This window comes from Polyodon spathula, chromosome 17 (genome assembly GCF_017654505.1).
Source record: "Polyodon spathula isolate WHYD16114869_AA chromosome 17, ASM1765450v1, whole genome shotgun sequence".
NCBI lineage: Eukaryota > Metazoa > Chordata > Actinopteri > Acipenseriformes > Polyodontidae > Polyodon > Polyodon spathula.
In genome coordinates, this window is record NC_054550.1 from 17,939,884 (window position 1) to 17,954,670 (window position 14,787).

General features: G+C 42.0%; 1 protein-coding gene across 2 annotated transcripts in view; it reads left to right on the forward strand.

Annotated features, from left to right (window-relative positions):
- Positions 1-610: 610 nt before the first annotated feature.
- Positions 611-14,787, forward strand: part of ganc (glucosidase, alpha; neutral C) — a 34,970-nt gene continuing 20,793 nt past the window's right edge. Inside the window, exons 1-11 of one of the 2 annotated variants that reach the window (XM_041276840.1) lie at positions 611-794; positions 2,403-2,465; positions 5,737-5,842; positions 8,002-8,129; positions 8,901-9,083; positions 9,552-9,576; positions 9,830-9,893; positions 10,365-10,461; positions 10,830-11,013; positions 11,353-11,488; positions 11,833-12,143. In XM_041276840.1, the coding sequence (XP_041132774.1) occupies positions 754-794; positions 2,403-2,465; positions 5,737-5,842; positions 8,002-8,129; positions 8,901-9,083; positions 9,552-9,576; positions 9,830-9,893; positions 10,365-10,461; positions 10,830-11,013; positions 11,353-11,488; positions 11,833-12,143 (1,338 nt within the window). In that variant the 5' untranslated portion in view covers positions 611-753. The remainder of the gene's footprint in view (positions 795-2,402; positions 2,466-5,736; positions 5,843-8,001; positions 8,130-8,900; positions 9,084-9,551; positions 9,577-9,829; positions 9,894-10,364; positions 10,462-10,829; positions 11,014-11,352; positions 11,489-11,832; positions 12,144-14,787) is intronic. The other variant, XM_041276841.1, reaches the window with a different exon arrangement.

The following is a 14,787-nucleotide window of genomic DNA, read 5'->3' on the forward strand; positions in this document are numbered from 1 at the left end:
GCACAATACACATTTTTATTACTTTAGTATCATCATTTATTACAATACGTGGCTTATGTCGCTACAGTACAACTAGTCTGATTTGTATGGAACTGCGAATGTCATCGTGTGCTAGCGCCCTGTCCGAAATGAAACAATCAAATCCCGTCATGATTTAACGAAACTCACCTGGCTGACCGGTATTCTCCACATAGATTCTTCTACCCCGAATCCAGGCCAGATAAGCGAAAGGAGAAATATTAACAAGCCCTGCAGACACACAGTCAAGTTCAGCATCTCCACAACAGCACGAGCAACAGACAGGCATGCAATTATGGGTACTGTCAAACACAGGTTCGTGCAATCTAGTACTCCCGCCACTAGAGGGGCAGTCGGGACGGGATGAGATTCAACAGTGACAGTACCTGCTTGGACCACGACAGGGGATACTGAGTCAGACTAGTGTAACTTTTGATTGATTTTCTGCAGGAGATTCTGGACATCAAGTACACAGTATATTTTATCATTTTTAAAAATGTGTTTACAGGACTGCTTATTCCATATGGTTTAGCCTTATGCATTTATACTTATTCTGAAACAGACTTGGTTCGTTTACATTCCATAATGGACTTCAATTCCCAGAAGCCCGAGGGACGGACAGGGGGTGGATGCAGCTCTCTGATGCAGTGTACTGTTCAGTCAGAAAGGAGGATCGCGTTTCTATTTACTTTAATAGAATTTGCAAACATAGGAGGTATTTAAACTGGAGAAGCAATGGAGCAGATACAGAGTGTAACGACAGCGACAGTAGAAAGGTACACGGCCCCAGTACATTGGTTTTAAGTAACGTATCTGTATTAGCATTATATACACGTTACAGGTGTAGTTTTTCTTAATCCAGATTTGTATTGTTTGTTGACCAACGCTTCACACTTTTAAAGTATCTTTTTAAATTGTATTGAACAAACGGCACATTGGATTTATAATTATGGAAAATAAAAGTAAATATGATTGCGTTTTTGTAAAAGAAAATAAACAAGAACACATTAGACATTGGATACATTGTAAATACTGGATGTTCAAGTGAAAAAAGCAGCACGACATTTTAAAACAATATGATTTGCCTTGTGGTTTTTACAGTAATAAACAAATAAATTCCAACCCATTTTAAAACCAACCCATTTTGTTTTCCGGGCTGTGTTTTTAATTGGAATGATGCATTAGTGGATAAAAGCTGGACTGAGACAAAACTGGCTGGATGGGGCAGTAAAACTGCCCAGATCGTCATAAATCATACATCCTACAAAACAATGACTCTGGACACAATGAGCTCTGCCCATAGAACTGGAGTACCCACAAAGATGTTTCTAATACGTTTATTTTACAATTTCACACATTACTATGTTGTGTTTCCGGCAGCGTTTGTGTTAACAAAAAAAACTAGAAGTCGTAGAATGATGATTTCAGGTGGTATGCTCATGCGTGGGCAGGGAGTAACACATTGATTGACAATCTGAGCAGTTTTACTACCCCTTCTGGCGAGTTTTTTATTCGTCTGGCTTTTACCCACTCCCTGGTGCATTTTTTCTTTTATAAAAGTTTACCATGGTAAATGCTCGTTGTTCTTTGCAGTTTTCGCATGCGATACTGTTAACATGCATTTATCACTATTTGCCATGTTTTGAAATGCTTTACATTCTTACTACCATACTTTCAATTTGGTTTATATTACCGTGCCTTTGCCGTGGCACCGTAAGGGCTTTAGCACAAAGCTATACGATTACTTCGTGTTTTGCACGTTATAGGACCTCGTCAGACCCTTTATATCTGCTGCACATGAAGCGGGTAGAAAGACAAAACAAAGTCGTGTATTGTACTGCACTTCGAGCAAACCAAATAGATTGTGACATTGGGTTGTACTGACTTTATCCGAGTCAAAGTGAAAATAAAGCCAAGAGAGCAGTAAGAGTGCCCTTGTGGAAATATGTATTGCAATATATTATATATTTGGTAAATATATTGTGATACGTTGCATTATATGACAGTATATTTAAAAAATATACAAATTATTGACATTTAAGATACAAATAAATTGACAAATACATGTAGATTATTTTTACATTTATTTTCATATATTCTTGTAAAGCTAAAGATGTGTTTGACAATAAACATTTTCTAATATGTTTACAAAACTGAAAATATATTCCTGAATATGTTTGATATAATTGAAGCAAACATATTTAGCACTGCATGTATTTTCCAACATACTGATTCATATTTCAACATATGTCTCCAGTATATTACAATATATCTAATTTCCATAAGAGTGGATTTATGAGAAAATGATAACAGTACTGTTCATGTTGTGCCTTGTATTTCTGAGCTTTAAGCCTCCTATAGACTGCTGATTTTTGTATTTCCAGTGTGGTCCCAGGGGATGAAGGCAAGGACAAGTTCAAGAAATGTGACCAGATTGCCTTTTACAGGTAATCCTTCATGTGTGGTGTGTGTCTGTTAGCCCACTGCCCTCTGAGTCTCCCACCGCCGTATTGTACCCAATATAAGAGCATAGGGATCTCTATTGTTCTCTGCATATTTTTAATCACAGGTAGATTATACAGTTAGATTGTCGTTGAACTCTAGGATTACAGTATGAAGGCACAGGTTATACAGTGCCTATAGAAAGTCTACACCCCCTTGAACTTTTTTTTACATTCTGTTGTGTCAGTGCCTCAGAGTTTCAGGTATTTAAAGGAGGATTTTTTTCCACTTATCTACACACCATACTCCACACTGTTAAGGGGGAAAAAAGTTATATATTAAAAATATAAAACTGAAAGATCATAATTGGATAAGTCTCCACCCCCCTGAGTTAATACTTGGTGGAAGCACCTTTGGCAGCAATTACAGCTGTGAGTCTGTTGGGATAGGTCTCTACCAACTTTGTACACCTAGATTTGCCAATATTTGACCATTCTTTACAAAACTGTTCAAGCTCTGTCAAGTTCCTTGGGGAGCGTTGATGGACAGCAATCTTCAAGTCAAGTCTTCAAATTTTCGATTTGATTTAGGTCGGGGCTGTGACTGGGCCACTCAAGGACATTTACCTTTTTGTTCCTTAGCCACTTCGGTGTAGCTTTGGCTGTGTGCTTTGGGTCGTTGTCATGTGGAAAGGTGAACTTCTGTCCCAGTTTTGGCTTTCTTGCAGAGGGCAGCAGGTTTTCCTCAAGGACTTCTCTGTACTTTGCTCCATTCATTTTCCCTTCTATCCTGACAAGTGCCCCAGTCCCTGCCAATGAGAAACATCCCCATAGCATGATGCTGCCACCACCATGCTTCACAGTAGCGATGGTGTTCTTTGGGTGATGCACTGTGCTGGGTTTGCGCCCAACATAACACTTCACATTTAGGCCAAAAATGTCTATTTTAGTTTCGTCAGACCAGAAAACTTTTTGCCACATGGCTACGGAAGTGTTTTTTTGCATAATTCAAATGGGATTCAAGGTGGGCTTTCTTGAGTAATGGCTTCCTTCTTGCCACCCTACCATACAGGCCAGATTTGTGGAGTGCTGGGGATATTGTTGTCACATGCACACTTTGACCAGTCTTGGTCATAAAAGCCTGTAGCTCTTGCAAAGTTGCCATTGGCCTCTTGGTAGCCTCTCTCATCTGACGACTCCTTGCTTGATCATACAGTTTGGAGGGCAAGACTCTGATCTAGGCAGGGTCTTGGTGGTGCCATACACCTTCCACTTCTTAATAGTCGTCTTGACCATGTTCCAAGGGATATTCAAGGCCTTTGATATTTTTTTTTATACCCATCCCCTGATCTGTGCCTTTCAACAACTTTGTCCCGGAGTTCTTTTGAAAGCGCCTTGGTGCTCATGGTTGAGTCTTTGCTTTGAAATGTACTACCCAGCAGAGGGAACCTACAGGAACTACTGAATTTATCCTGAAATCATGTGAATCACTACAATTTAACACAGGTGGAGACCACTTAACTTGGTGTGTGATTTTGAAGGCAGTTGGTTACACCTGAGCTAATTTAGGATTGCGAGTGCCAGGGGTGTGGGACACTTATCCAACCAAGGCGATTTCAGTCAAAAATTAAATTTAATTAATTAGTCTTTCTACAAATTGGAAAAAGTAACCTTTGTCACCTATGGGAAGTTGTTATTTACTTTTTGTACATTAAGTGAAACTCCATTCATTCATTGGATTTTGTTTATATAAAGTATATATATATATATATATATATATATATATATATATATATATATGTGTGTGTGTGTGTGTTTACCCAAAGTAATCCAGAGTTAATGTTATTAATCAATACTCTCATTCAATCAATACTTTGTTTATATAACACCTTTCATGCAAAAAGTATATCAAAGCGCTGTACAGGACAAACAAAAGAACATCCAAGAACAATACATTTGTATAGAGATTAAAGAGAAACACAGTTTAAAATTCAGTTTAAAAAAGCTTATCTAGAAAAGTAAGTTTTCAATTTTGACTGAAGGTCATCAAGTGGTTTAGCACGTCTGATATGAGGTGGCAGTGCGTTCCACGATCTGGGAGCACAGAGACTGAAAGCTCTGTCGGCCTTCCTTTTTGAGTACACTTGTGGGATGCACACAAGGCCTGCATCAGATGATCTTAAATCACAAGAAGGTATATATGTGACTAGAAGCTCCTTTATATAAGCTGGTGCAAGCAAATAGAGCATTGCAGTAATCATGACAAGAGAGAAATGGCAAATGGAAACTTTGGTCGCATTGCGAATATGCGACTCAAAAAATAAATCAGAGTCAAATAAGACCCCTTGTGGTTGAATTGCCCAGATTTGTGTTTAGAGATGTTGTGACTTCTTCTAGTTGCTGCTGAGAACCTAATAACAGAACCTCTGTCTCATCAAAGTTTAACTGTAAAACACTGGAACACCCACCTCTTCACATCAGTAAAGCATTCAGCTAACTAAGGCTGATACAGCCAGGGTATCATCAAGTTTCACAGAGATGTAGAGCTGTGTGTCTTCAGTGTAGCAGTGAAAGTTAACACCATGTTTATGGACTATCTCACCCAGCAGTAACATGTACAAAGTGAAAAGAATGGGTCCCAGTATAGAGCCTTGGGGAATGCTATAGGCAACCGAGGAAAATCCAGATAGTCTCCTAATGAAGCAAATTGCTGTCTGTTAGTGAGATATGACTTGAACCATTTTAAGACAATACCAGACAATCCAACCCAACCTCTGAGATGATCAATGAAAGCGGTATGCTCCACTGTATCAAATGCAGCATAGATACACAGCTAGAGTTTGTACTTAACATCTTTCACCCCCGTGATGAGCGTAGTCGCTGTACTGTGCGGAGAATGGAAACCCCACTGCCATTTGTCATGTACTTTTGTTACTCTCAGGAAATGAATTCAGCTGGTTTGCTATTACTTTATCTAGAATATCAGCTGGAAATGGCAGATTTGAAGAGGTCTCTAATTGTTTAAAGCAGCAGGGTCTAGGTTTGGTTTCTTAAGCAGAGGTTTAACTATAGCCATTTTAAGGCAGAGGGAACTACTCCTGATGACAGTGAACTATTTGTTAGGTCCAAGATAATTTCACAGAAATTGTGGAAAAGTGCTTTTTAATGTTGTTAATGTAATTTTAGTTTCCTTCAGTTACAACACAACCCCCCCCCCCCCCCCCCCCCCCCTTCAAGGACTCGGGGCCCTGCAGTGAATCGATGTTGTGTTTCCCAGACGGCAGAAGCAGCTCGCTGGATCAGTGCAGTACCACGCTCTGCTGGACACCCTGGAGGTATCGGAGACCCATGCAGAGCTGCAGCTTCAGCACACACACACAGAGGTCAGCCTCCTGAAGAGTGGGTGCTTATACACATACACACACACACACACACACACACACACACACACACACAGAGGTCAGCCTCCTGAAGAGTGGGTGCTTATACACACACACACACACAAACACACACACAGAGGTCAGCCTCCTGAAGGGTGGGTGCTTATACACACACACACACACACACACACGCACACACAGAGGTCAGCCTCCTGAAGGGTGGGTGCTTATACACACACACACACACACACACGCACACACACAGAGGTCAGCCTTCTGAAGAGTGTGCGCTTACACACACTCACAGAGGTCAGCTTCTAGTGAGTGGATGCTTACACAGACAGACAGACATATAGACACAGATCAGCCTCCTCGTGAATAGGTGCTTACACACACAGAGGTCAGCCTCCTGAAGAGTGTGTGCTTACACACACACACACAGAGGTCAGCTTCTAGTGAGTGGGTGCTTACACAGACAGACAGACACACAGATCAGCCTCCTTGTGAGTAGGTGCTTGCACACACACACACACACAGAGGTCAGCCTTCTAGCGAGTGGGTGCTTGCATACGCGCACACACACACACACACACACAGAGCCTTCTGGAGAGTGGGTGCTAACACAAGACACAGGTCAGCCTCCTAGCCAGTGGGTGCTTTCAGGGATTCCTCATGTGTATATCGTGCATGCAAGGATTTGCTTATATCTCTGGGTTTCACTATCTTGCAAGTGTAACATGCACCCAGGTGGAATTTGTTGGTTTACCTTCTTTGTGCTTTTGTCCTCAACCTATTCAAAATGTGACTATTGCGATGTGAAGGATGGAAATCTCAGATCTTCATTTAAGGATGATTCTGCAGTGCAGGACAGAAAGTAAAAATAAAGTTTTCCTTTTATTAAGGAAAAACAAGTTGAACACAGTCCCTTTCACATCCACAATAAACTGCAGTGAACTAAGGAAACTAATACAAGTACAAATGGGAAGTTATTCCATTATTTAACTTGAAAAACATACAAAACACAAAAGGATGTGCTGCTCCTGTGCAGATCTGAATACACTGCAGAGCAGGGTGAGGCTTATTAAAGTAAGAGGCCGTTGCTACTACAGAACGTACTGTTCTTAAAGGGAAGTATTACTAACATTTACTGAAAATATAATATACAGAACAGAATGTACTGTTCTTAAAGGTACCAGTATGTATTATTAAGACCAAAAGGGTCATTGGAGTGACTGTCTTAGAAAATGCTTCGTAGAATTTGAAACAATTATTTCCAAAGAACTCACATATTTTTGTAGTTTGGTACTGCTAATAATATAATTATTTTTATATAGCGCCTTTCATAGTGGACCACCATCACAAAGTGCTTTACAAGATACGAGACTAGGGTATGTGAACTATGCATCAGCTGCAGAGTCACTTACAAGAACATCTCACCCGAGCACAAGGAGGTTAAGTGACTTGCTCGGCGTCACACAATGAGTCAGTGACTGAGCTGGGATTTAAACTAGGTACCTCCTGGTTGCAAGCCGGTATCTTTGACCACACAGCCTCCAAACTACATTGCGTGAAACAGCAACTTTTGTATGGGTCTGACATAGCTGCAGTACTCTGCCTCTAGTGGAAGTCAGAAATACATCAGTAAAAAACAACACACAGAGCAAATGCGTTATTTGTTACATCCATTAGGGGCAGGAAGACAGATGGATACAATCAAGTGTAGCAGCTGAACTCAGAGAGACGTCCTGCTGGAGAGCTCTATTGAGCCACTTGTGTGCAATGATACACGTTGAGTCTTAACAACAAGAAAATGCAAGTAAAAATAACCATGCTATGTTTTACCCACACCAAGCTGCCCTTGAACTTTAGTGCGGAAGAAGCTGGTATGTCTATATATCCTACAAGGATGCACAGTGTGTTGTCTGTATATCCTACAAAGATGCACCGTGTGCTGTCTGTATATCCTACAAAGATGCACCGTGTGCTGTCTGTATATCCTACAAGGATGCACAGTGTGCTGTCGGTATATTCTGCAAGGATGCACAGTGTACTTTGTAGTGAAACAAGCTGCTTTGTTTTTTTAACAGAACACACATTTCTAGTGCTTCCCACAGTAATGACATGCACTGTAATGTGTTTGAATTCTGTCTTTTCAAACACAGGCCTGTCTGCTTCTCCAAGTGTGTGGAATCAAGGGCAAGGCCGTCAGGGTAAAGATCAACGAGCTGAAGCCTATCAGAGCCAGATATGAAGTTCCGGATGTTCTGATTGGAGAGCCGGTTACTCAGAGGTGTGTGTTCAGGTAGCTCAGTGGTCAGAACGCTGTGTGGCTGTGGATTTATAGACCTCATTTCCCATAATGCCTGTGCATGGCAGGTTTCCGGTGGAAGTTGTTGTGGTGTAGTTACAGGAGTTGCGTGGAGTTTATTGTTTTTGTGCCCGTTGTAACAACTGAATGAACTATCAAGGGAAAGTATATTTCCTGAGCATCTCCCCTTATTTTCAGAGTAAGAACATAAGAACATAGGAAAGTTTACAAACAAGAGGAGGCCATTCGGCCCATCTTGCTCGTTTGGTTGTTAGTAGCTTATTGATCCCAGAATCTCATCAAGCAGCTTCTTGAAGGATCCCAGGGTGTCAGCTTCAACAACATTACTGGGGAGTTGATTCCAGACCCTCACAATTCTCTGTGTAAAAAAGTGCCTCCTATTTTTTTGTAACAGTTGTCATGACTCTAGTCGATTAATTGAGGAACCTTGAACTGTTTTTTTTTTTTTTTTTTTTTTTTATCCAGTCACGGAATAAAAATGACTTCCAAAAACTGAGGGTTTGTTGATCCCTAACAAGTCCCCTCTCAGACGTGTGTGATAAAACTGGACTTTTGAAACTCCGGCTGTCTGCCAGTCCTTTCTCAGGCCCATCATGTGACAAATTGTACAATTGTCTTGACTTGAGAAAAGCCGATTTAAAAAATGGATAAAAAATAAATGTCCCATATGAACCTGTTCCACCCCCCCCCCCCCCCCAGTGTAATAGTGCCCCTGTCTGTGTGCCCCTGCAGACTGAGAGCCGAGCCAAGAGGGGGCGGCACTGTCACCCTGAGTGCAGAGGAAGGCAATTTCCAGGTCCAGGTCAGGGGTCACCCGTTCCTATTGGAGGTTGAGTGCGAAGGGGAGGTGCTGGTGAGCATGAACGCACAGGGGAGACTGTACTTCGAGACACTGCAGACTCCACCCACTCAGGGGTATGTGGGGAGGGCGCCATGGCAACAAGGATATACAGTTGCTGAGGACCCAATCAAGTAAACATTAAAAAAAAAAAAAAAAAATATATATATATATATATATATATATATATATATATATATATTTATTTATTTATTTTTGATTGGTTTAAATCTAATTTGTTTCTCTGAGTATGTGCACTCCGGGTAATACCAGGGTGAAGTTCCATAATCAAGAGGCACCAAAAGATTGTAATCGCTCACTTGGCTAAACTCATACGATGTGAGCAGCTCACAAAGACAGGAAGGGCAAGGCTGTTCTTAGTGATTCATTTTACTAGTTAATTCCATGAGTTGTGATCACAAGAGCCAACAAGAATCTTAACTTCCCTTCCCCGAAAGAAATTGATATTAATGTCTAGAAGCATAGCATTGGCTGAATTTGTGAAAGTATCTTTGCCAACAGTGTGTCACTTTGCTCTTTCACAGGGTCTCGTCTGTTGACAGAGGTGAGGTAATACTGCACACTGTAGACCCTTCCCATGATGCAGTAGAACACCTCTCATCCAAACAGCTTCAAGGATTGATGAACTACCATTCTATTGTAGCAGAGTTTATTCCCAGGAGGTTTGGTGCTGTAGGAATTGTTGGGGGGCATGTCTCCAGTTCGGATAAAGGGGTCCTACTGTATCTGTTCTCAATGTTGAATATTTCAGATTAGTAACATTTATATGGAAACTAACTCACATTTTGTATTATTATTCCAGGGGGAAGATTCCCAAGGGCTGTGGAAAGAGGAATTTAAAACTTTCCTTGATGTGAAAGCAAATGGTAAGATATATGTTCTTATTAGTATTGAACACCGTTGAATAAACATGGTGTTTTAAAGAGGCTGTACTAAGTAATTGCCTGCTGTTCACTTCAATTCGTTATATTGGGCCAAAATGTCTAGTTTTGAAAGAAAAAAGAGTTCAAGTAAACATGATATATGATACTACACATGTTTAAAGAAATCATTGTTTCAAGCCATGCTTTCAGATGTCGATGGCTTCTTTCCTGTCATTAACCAGCCAGCTTCTTCCCCTATTAATGGACATGCTTTCAGTCAATAACATGCTTTGACCCAGAAGACTGTGCAAAAAGTGCAACATATTCTGAGAATAAGGCATGAAAACTGAGAGCTTTCTTTAACCTAAAGTAGTAGCAGTTATGATGCTTTAAAATGAATTTGTAATGATTTTTTTAGCTTATGATTGCTTTAATGAGAGAGAGTGGTGTTTTATATGAGGTCCTGTCTTTCAGGACCCAGTTCTGTGGGCCTGGATTTCTCTCTCCATGGAGTGGAGCATGTTTACGGAATTCCTGAACACGCAGACACGCTTCGGCTCAAAAACACCCGGTCAGGCTGAGATCTTTAAAACAAGTCATTAAACGTGATTCTTGTAGATCAAGGCAGAGGGAGGCTCTCATTGGGAGGCTTCTCTACCAACTCTATGGTACAGTCTGTTGAAAATTCAAATCTGCTTCTTCCTCAGTGTTATTGCTGTTCTGCAAATCACATTCTTTCATGTGAAGTTACAGTTCTGGAAGGGATTTTACATTCAGAGTGCTCGTGCTTTTGTGTATGAAACTAGATGTACATGTGTATACCTGCATATCTGTAATAAACTAGAAACAACCTAAATCTTGGCACTGTAGGATTCTAGCAGCAGTGATGTCTGTGTTCTACTCTAGAGTTGTACAATGACTAATGTCTGTGTTGCTCAGCAGTGCTGGGGAGCCTTACCGCCTATACAACCTGGACGTCTTTGCCTATGAGATTCACAGCAGGCTGGGTCTCTACGGCTCTGTCCCCTTGCTCCTGGGACACAGATTGGGTAGGACTGTCGGCATCTTCTGGTTGAACACTTCCGAGACCCTGCTTGACATCGGCAGTGAGGCTGAAACTGAGGTAAACACTTGTCTGGGCTGCTGATCCAGCACACCCTGCAGAGGGAAGCTCTTATACTGTAGAGGACACAGAGCAGGGGTAGTCTCTTTTACTCACTGTACAGGACACAGAACAGAGGGAGGCTCTTCTAGTCACTGTACAGGACACAGGAGAGGGAGGCTGTTCTACTCACTGTACAGGACACAGAGCAGAGGGAGGCTCTTTTACTCACAGTACAGGACACAGAGCAGAGAGAGGCTATTATATTGTCACTTTCAAGCACACCCTGTATTATTCCTTACATGACGATGGAAGGTTTGAGTTAATAGTCAACCCCTTTCTCCCCATTTCTCACTCCAGGAGCCTCCTCAGAAGAAGAGAAGAGTGGTACCCTCCACTGAGCTGCACTGGATGTCAGAGAGCGGAGTCATTGATGCCTTTATCTTGCTGGGTCCATCTCCTCTCGACATCTTCAAACAGTTTGCAGCACTTACAGGTACAGCAAGGGAGTAAATGGCAAAGTCATTTTTTCTATTCTTCAGAAATATGTATTTCTGGCATGTGCATTTCATATATCAAAAATGTAAAATCTTATTAGGTAAGATTTACAACAGCTGTGTTCTTAGTTCCATGTACTTTTGTAAAGTCATGAATTTTATTGGTAAATAAACAGGGCCTGAACCCTGCTATTGTAATGATGATGTTATGAATCACCTCCTAGAGGTAATAATACTGACATCGGCATAAAACACATACTTGCCTCTTGACTACAGAGGTTGCTCTCTAGTTGAATGGTAAGATGTTTGTCTTTGAACCGTATTGTTTGCGGTTCGTTTCCAGCCCTTGCTTTCGATTCAGTTCAATGGGCTGAGGTGCCAGTTCATTGGAGTGACATGCTGGCTCATTGTGGTGCAGGCTCCCAGGCGCTGCCCCCCCTCTTCTCTCTGGGGTATCACCAGAGCCGCTGGAACTATGAGGACGAAGCAGATGTGCTGGCAGTGGATGCCGGCTTTGACCAGCGAGACATCCCCTATGATGTAATTTGGCTGGACATTGAGCACACCGACGGCAAGCGATACTTCACTTGGGACAACAAGAGATTCCCAGACCCTGCCCGCCTGCAGCGCCATCTACAGCACAGGAACCGCAGGGTAACCACCGCCATCCCACTCGTAGTTACAGCTTGCAAGAAATTATAAAGTGATTGTAACTGATATATTAATTCCGTAAACCGTCCAGGCCATGCACATCCATTCACCAAGCAAGGTGTCAATGCACACTGATTCACCAAGCAAGGTCTCAATGTACATCTATTCACTAAGCAGGTCTCAGTGTCTCAATGCACACCAATTCACCAAGCAGGTCTCAATGTACACCCATTCACCAGGCAGGTCTCAGTGGACACCCATTCACCAGGCAGGTCAGTGCACATCCATTCACCAAGCAGGTCTCCAATGTCTCAGTGCACACCCATTCACCAAGCAGGTCTCAGTGCACACCCTTTCACCAGGCAGGTCTCAGTGCACACCCATTCACCAAGCAGGTCTCAATGTACACCCATTCACCAAGCAGGTCTCAATGTACACCCATTCACCAAGCAGGTCTCAATGTACACCCATTCACCAAGCAAGTCTCAATGCATACCTATTCACTAAGCAGGTCTCAGGGTCTCAATTCAAACCCATTCACCAAGGAGGTCTCAATGCACACCCATTCACCAGGCAGGTCTCGGTGCACACCCATTCACCAGGCAGGTCTCGGTGCGCACCCATTCACCAAGCAGGTCTCCAATGTGTCAGTGCACACCCATTCACCAGGCAGGTCTCAGTGTACACCCATTCACCAAGCAGGTCTCAGTGTACACCCATTCACCAAGCAGGTCTCAGTGCACACCCATTCACCAAGCAGGTCTCAGTGTACACCCATTCACCAAGCAGGTCTCAGTGTACACCCATTCACCAAGCAGGTCTCAGTGCACACCCATTCACCAAGCAGGTCTCAGTGCACGCCCATTCACCAGGCAGGTCTCAATGCATACCCATTCACTAGGCAGGTCTCAGTGCACACCCATTCACCAGGCAGATCTCAATATACACCCATTCACCAAGCAGGTCTCAGTGTCTCAATGCACACCCATTCACCAAGCAGGTCTCAGTGCACACCTATTCACCAAGCAGGTCTCAGTGTCTGAATGCACACCAATTCACCGAGCAAGGTCTCAATGCACATCCATTCACTAAGAAGGTCTCAGTGCACACCCATTTACCAAGCAGGTCTCAGTGCACACCCATTCACCAAGCAGGTCTCAGTGCACACCCATTCACCAAGCAGGTCTCAGTGCACACCCATTCACCAAGCAGGTCTCAGTGCACACCCATTCACCAAGCAGGTCTCAAGGGTAGTTTTCAAATAATCTTTTGAAATGAAAATAAATTATTTCTGGATCTCCTCTCGGTTAAGTAAATCTCTCTTTGTACACCTGGTGTTCATAGTCTTGGACAATGAAACTGCCCCCATCTTTTCAGGGCATTTTTATGTCAGTAACCAACCAGCTGCTTCCCCTAATGACTAAAATGCTTCCCAGCCTTGTGGCAAAGTGCCCTGCCCCTGGGCTATTTATTTGTGTTGTTTGCGTGTAGTGTGTTAATGTTGTATTGTAGATAATATGGCTTATGAACACAAGTGATTTAAAATGTATTTTGTATTTAGGCACGAGGATTGCACAGCACTTCACGTGCAGGTAAAATGTAATATGTGAGCACGGGGAATTGCACTAAGTAAATTCACATGCAGTTGTACCGAGACTCCAATTGAATGATTGATTAGCAATCGAGTCTTGGTACAGCTGCATAAAACCACATGTTTTCACTCACTCATGGTTGTGTGTTCGGTGAGTGGAGAACAGGTGTGGAGAAGTTGATAGTAACAACTAAAGTAATAATGGAATTAAACTCACCGTGTTTGTTCGTCTACTCGTTTGTCTGTCTGTTTAGTGTTAGTACATTTTGTTTGTCTGTTCGTTTTGGCTACTGTGCTGTTTTATTTTACAAAGTGTTTTTTGTTTGTTCAGCATTTTATTTTCTGTTTATTGATTAAACTGCCCAACAGCGCAATTCACATTTCACCTGGCAGTACTGAGTGTTTCTTCTGGGTCTGACGTCACCACACAGGCCATCCTGTTACAATCCTGTAAGATGCTTGACCCCTAAGACACTGCAGAGGTGAAATGACCCAGGCAGTGCAAGTGTGACACATTTCCAGGCAAGCAAACTGAGACCCTTCTTTCACCTGCTGTTGTCCAAGATGCCATGTTGTAAAATGAATGCACATTGGAGACCAACAGCTCTGGCCAAATGTTTTGCATCACCTAGAATTATAGAATTAAGGCATAATTAAAAAAAAACAAAAAAAACTATATGAGCATCATTGAGGTCTTTTATTTAACACCATGTAGTCAAAGAAACTACAAAATGATATTACAAAAGTCTACTAGAAGCCATAATAGTAGTTCAGTATTTCATGTTGGATTTCAAAATGTCACATTTTCAGTAAGTTTCATTCAACTTTATGAAGCAACATTTTAAATTCTATTGGGTGATGCAAAACGTTTGGCCACAGCTGTATATACAGTAGTGAATGGGAGTGCAGAACAGGAAAGATTTGCATACAAACATTTTGAAGAGTAATCCCTCGGAGTGCTTTCTGATGCAGTTACTCAAATACTGTTTGTTTGTATGAATGATAACAATCAGAAAAAGGTAAGAGGCAAGTAAAAAAGACAAGAACATCTGAATC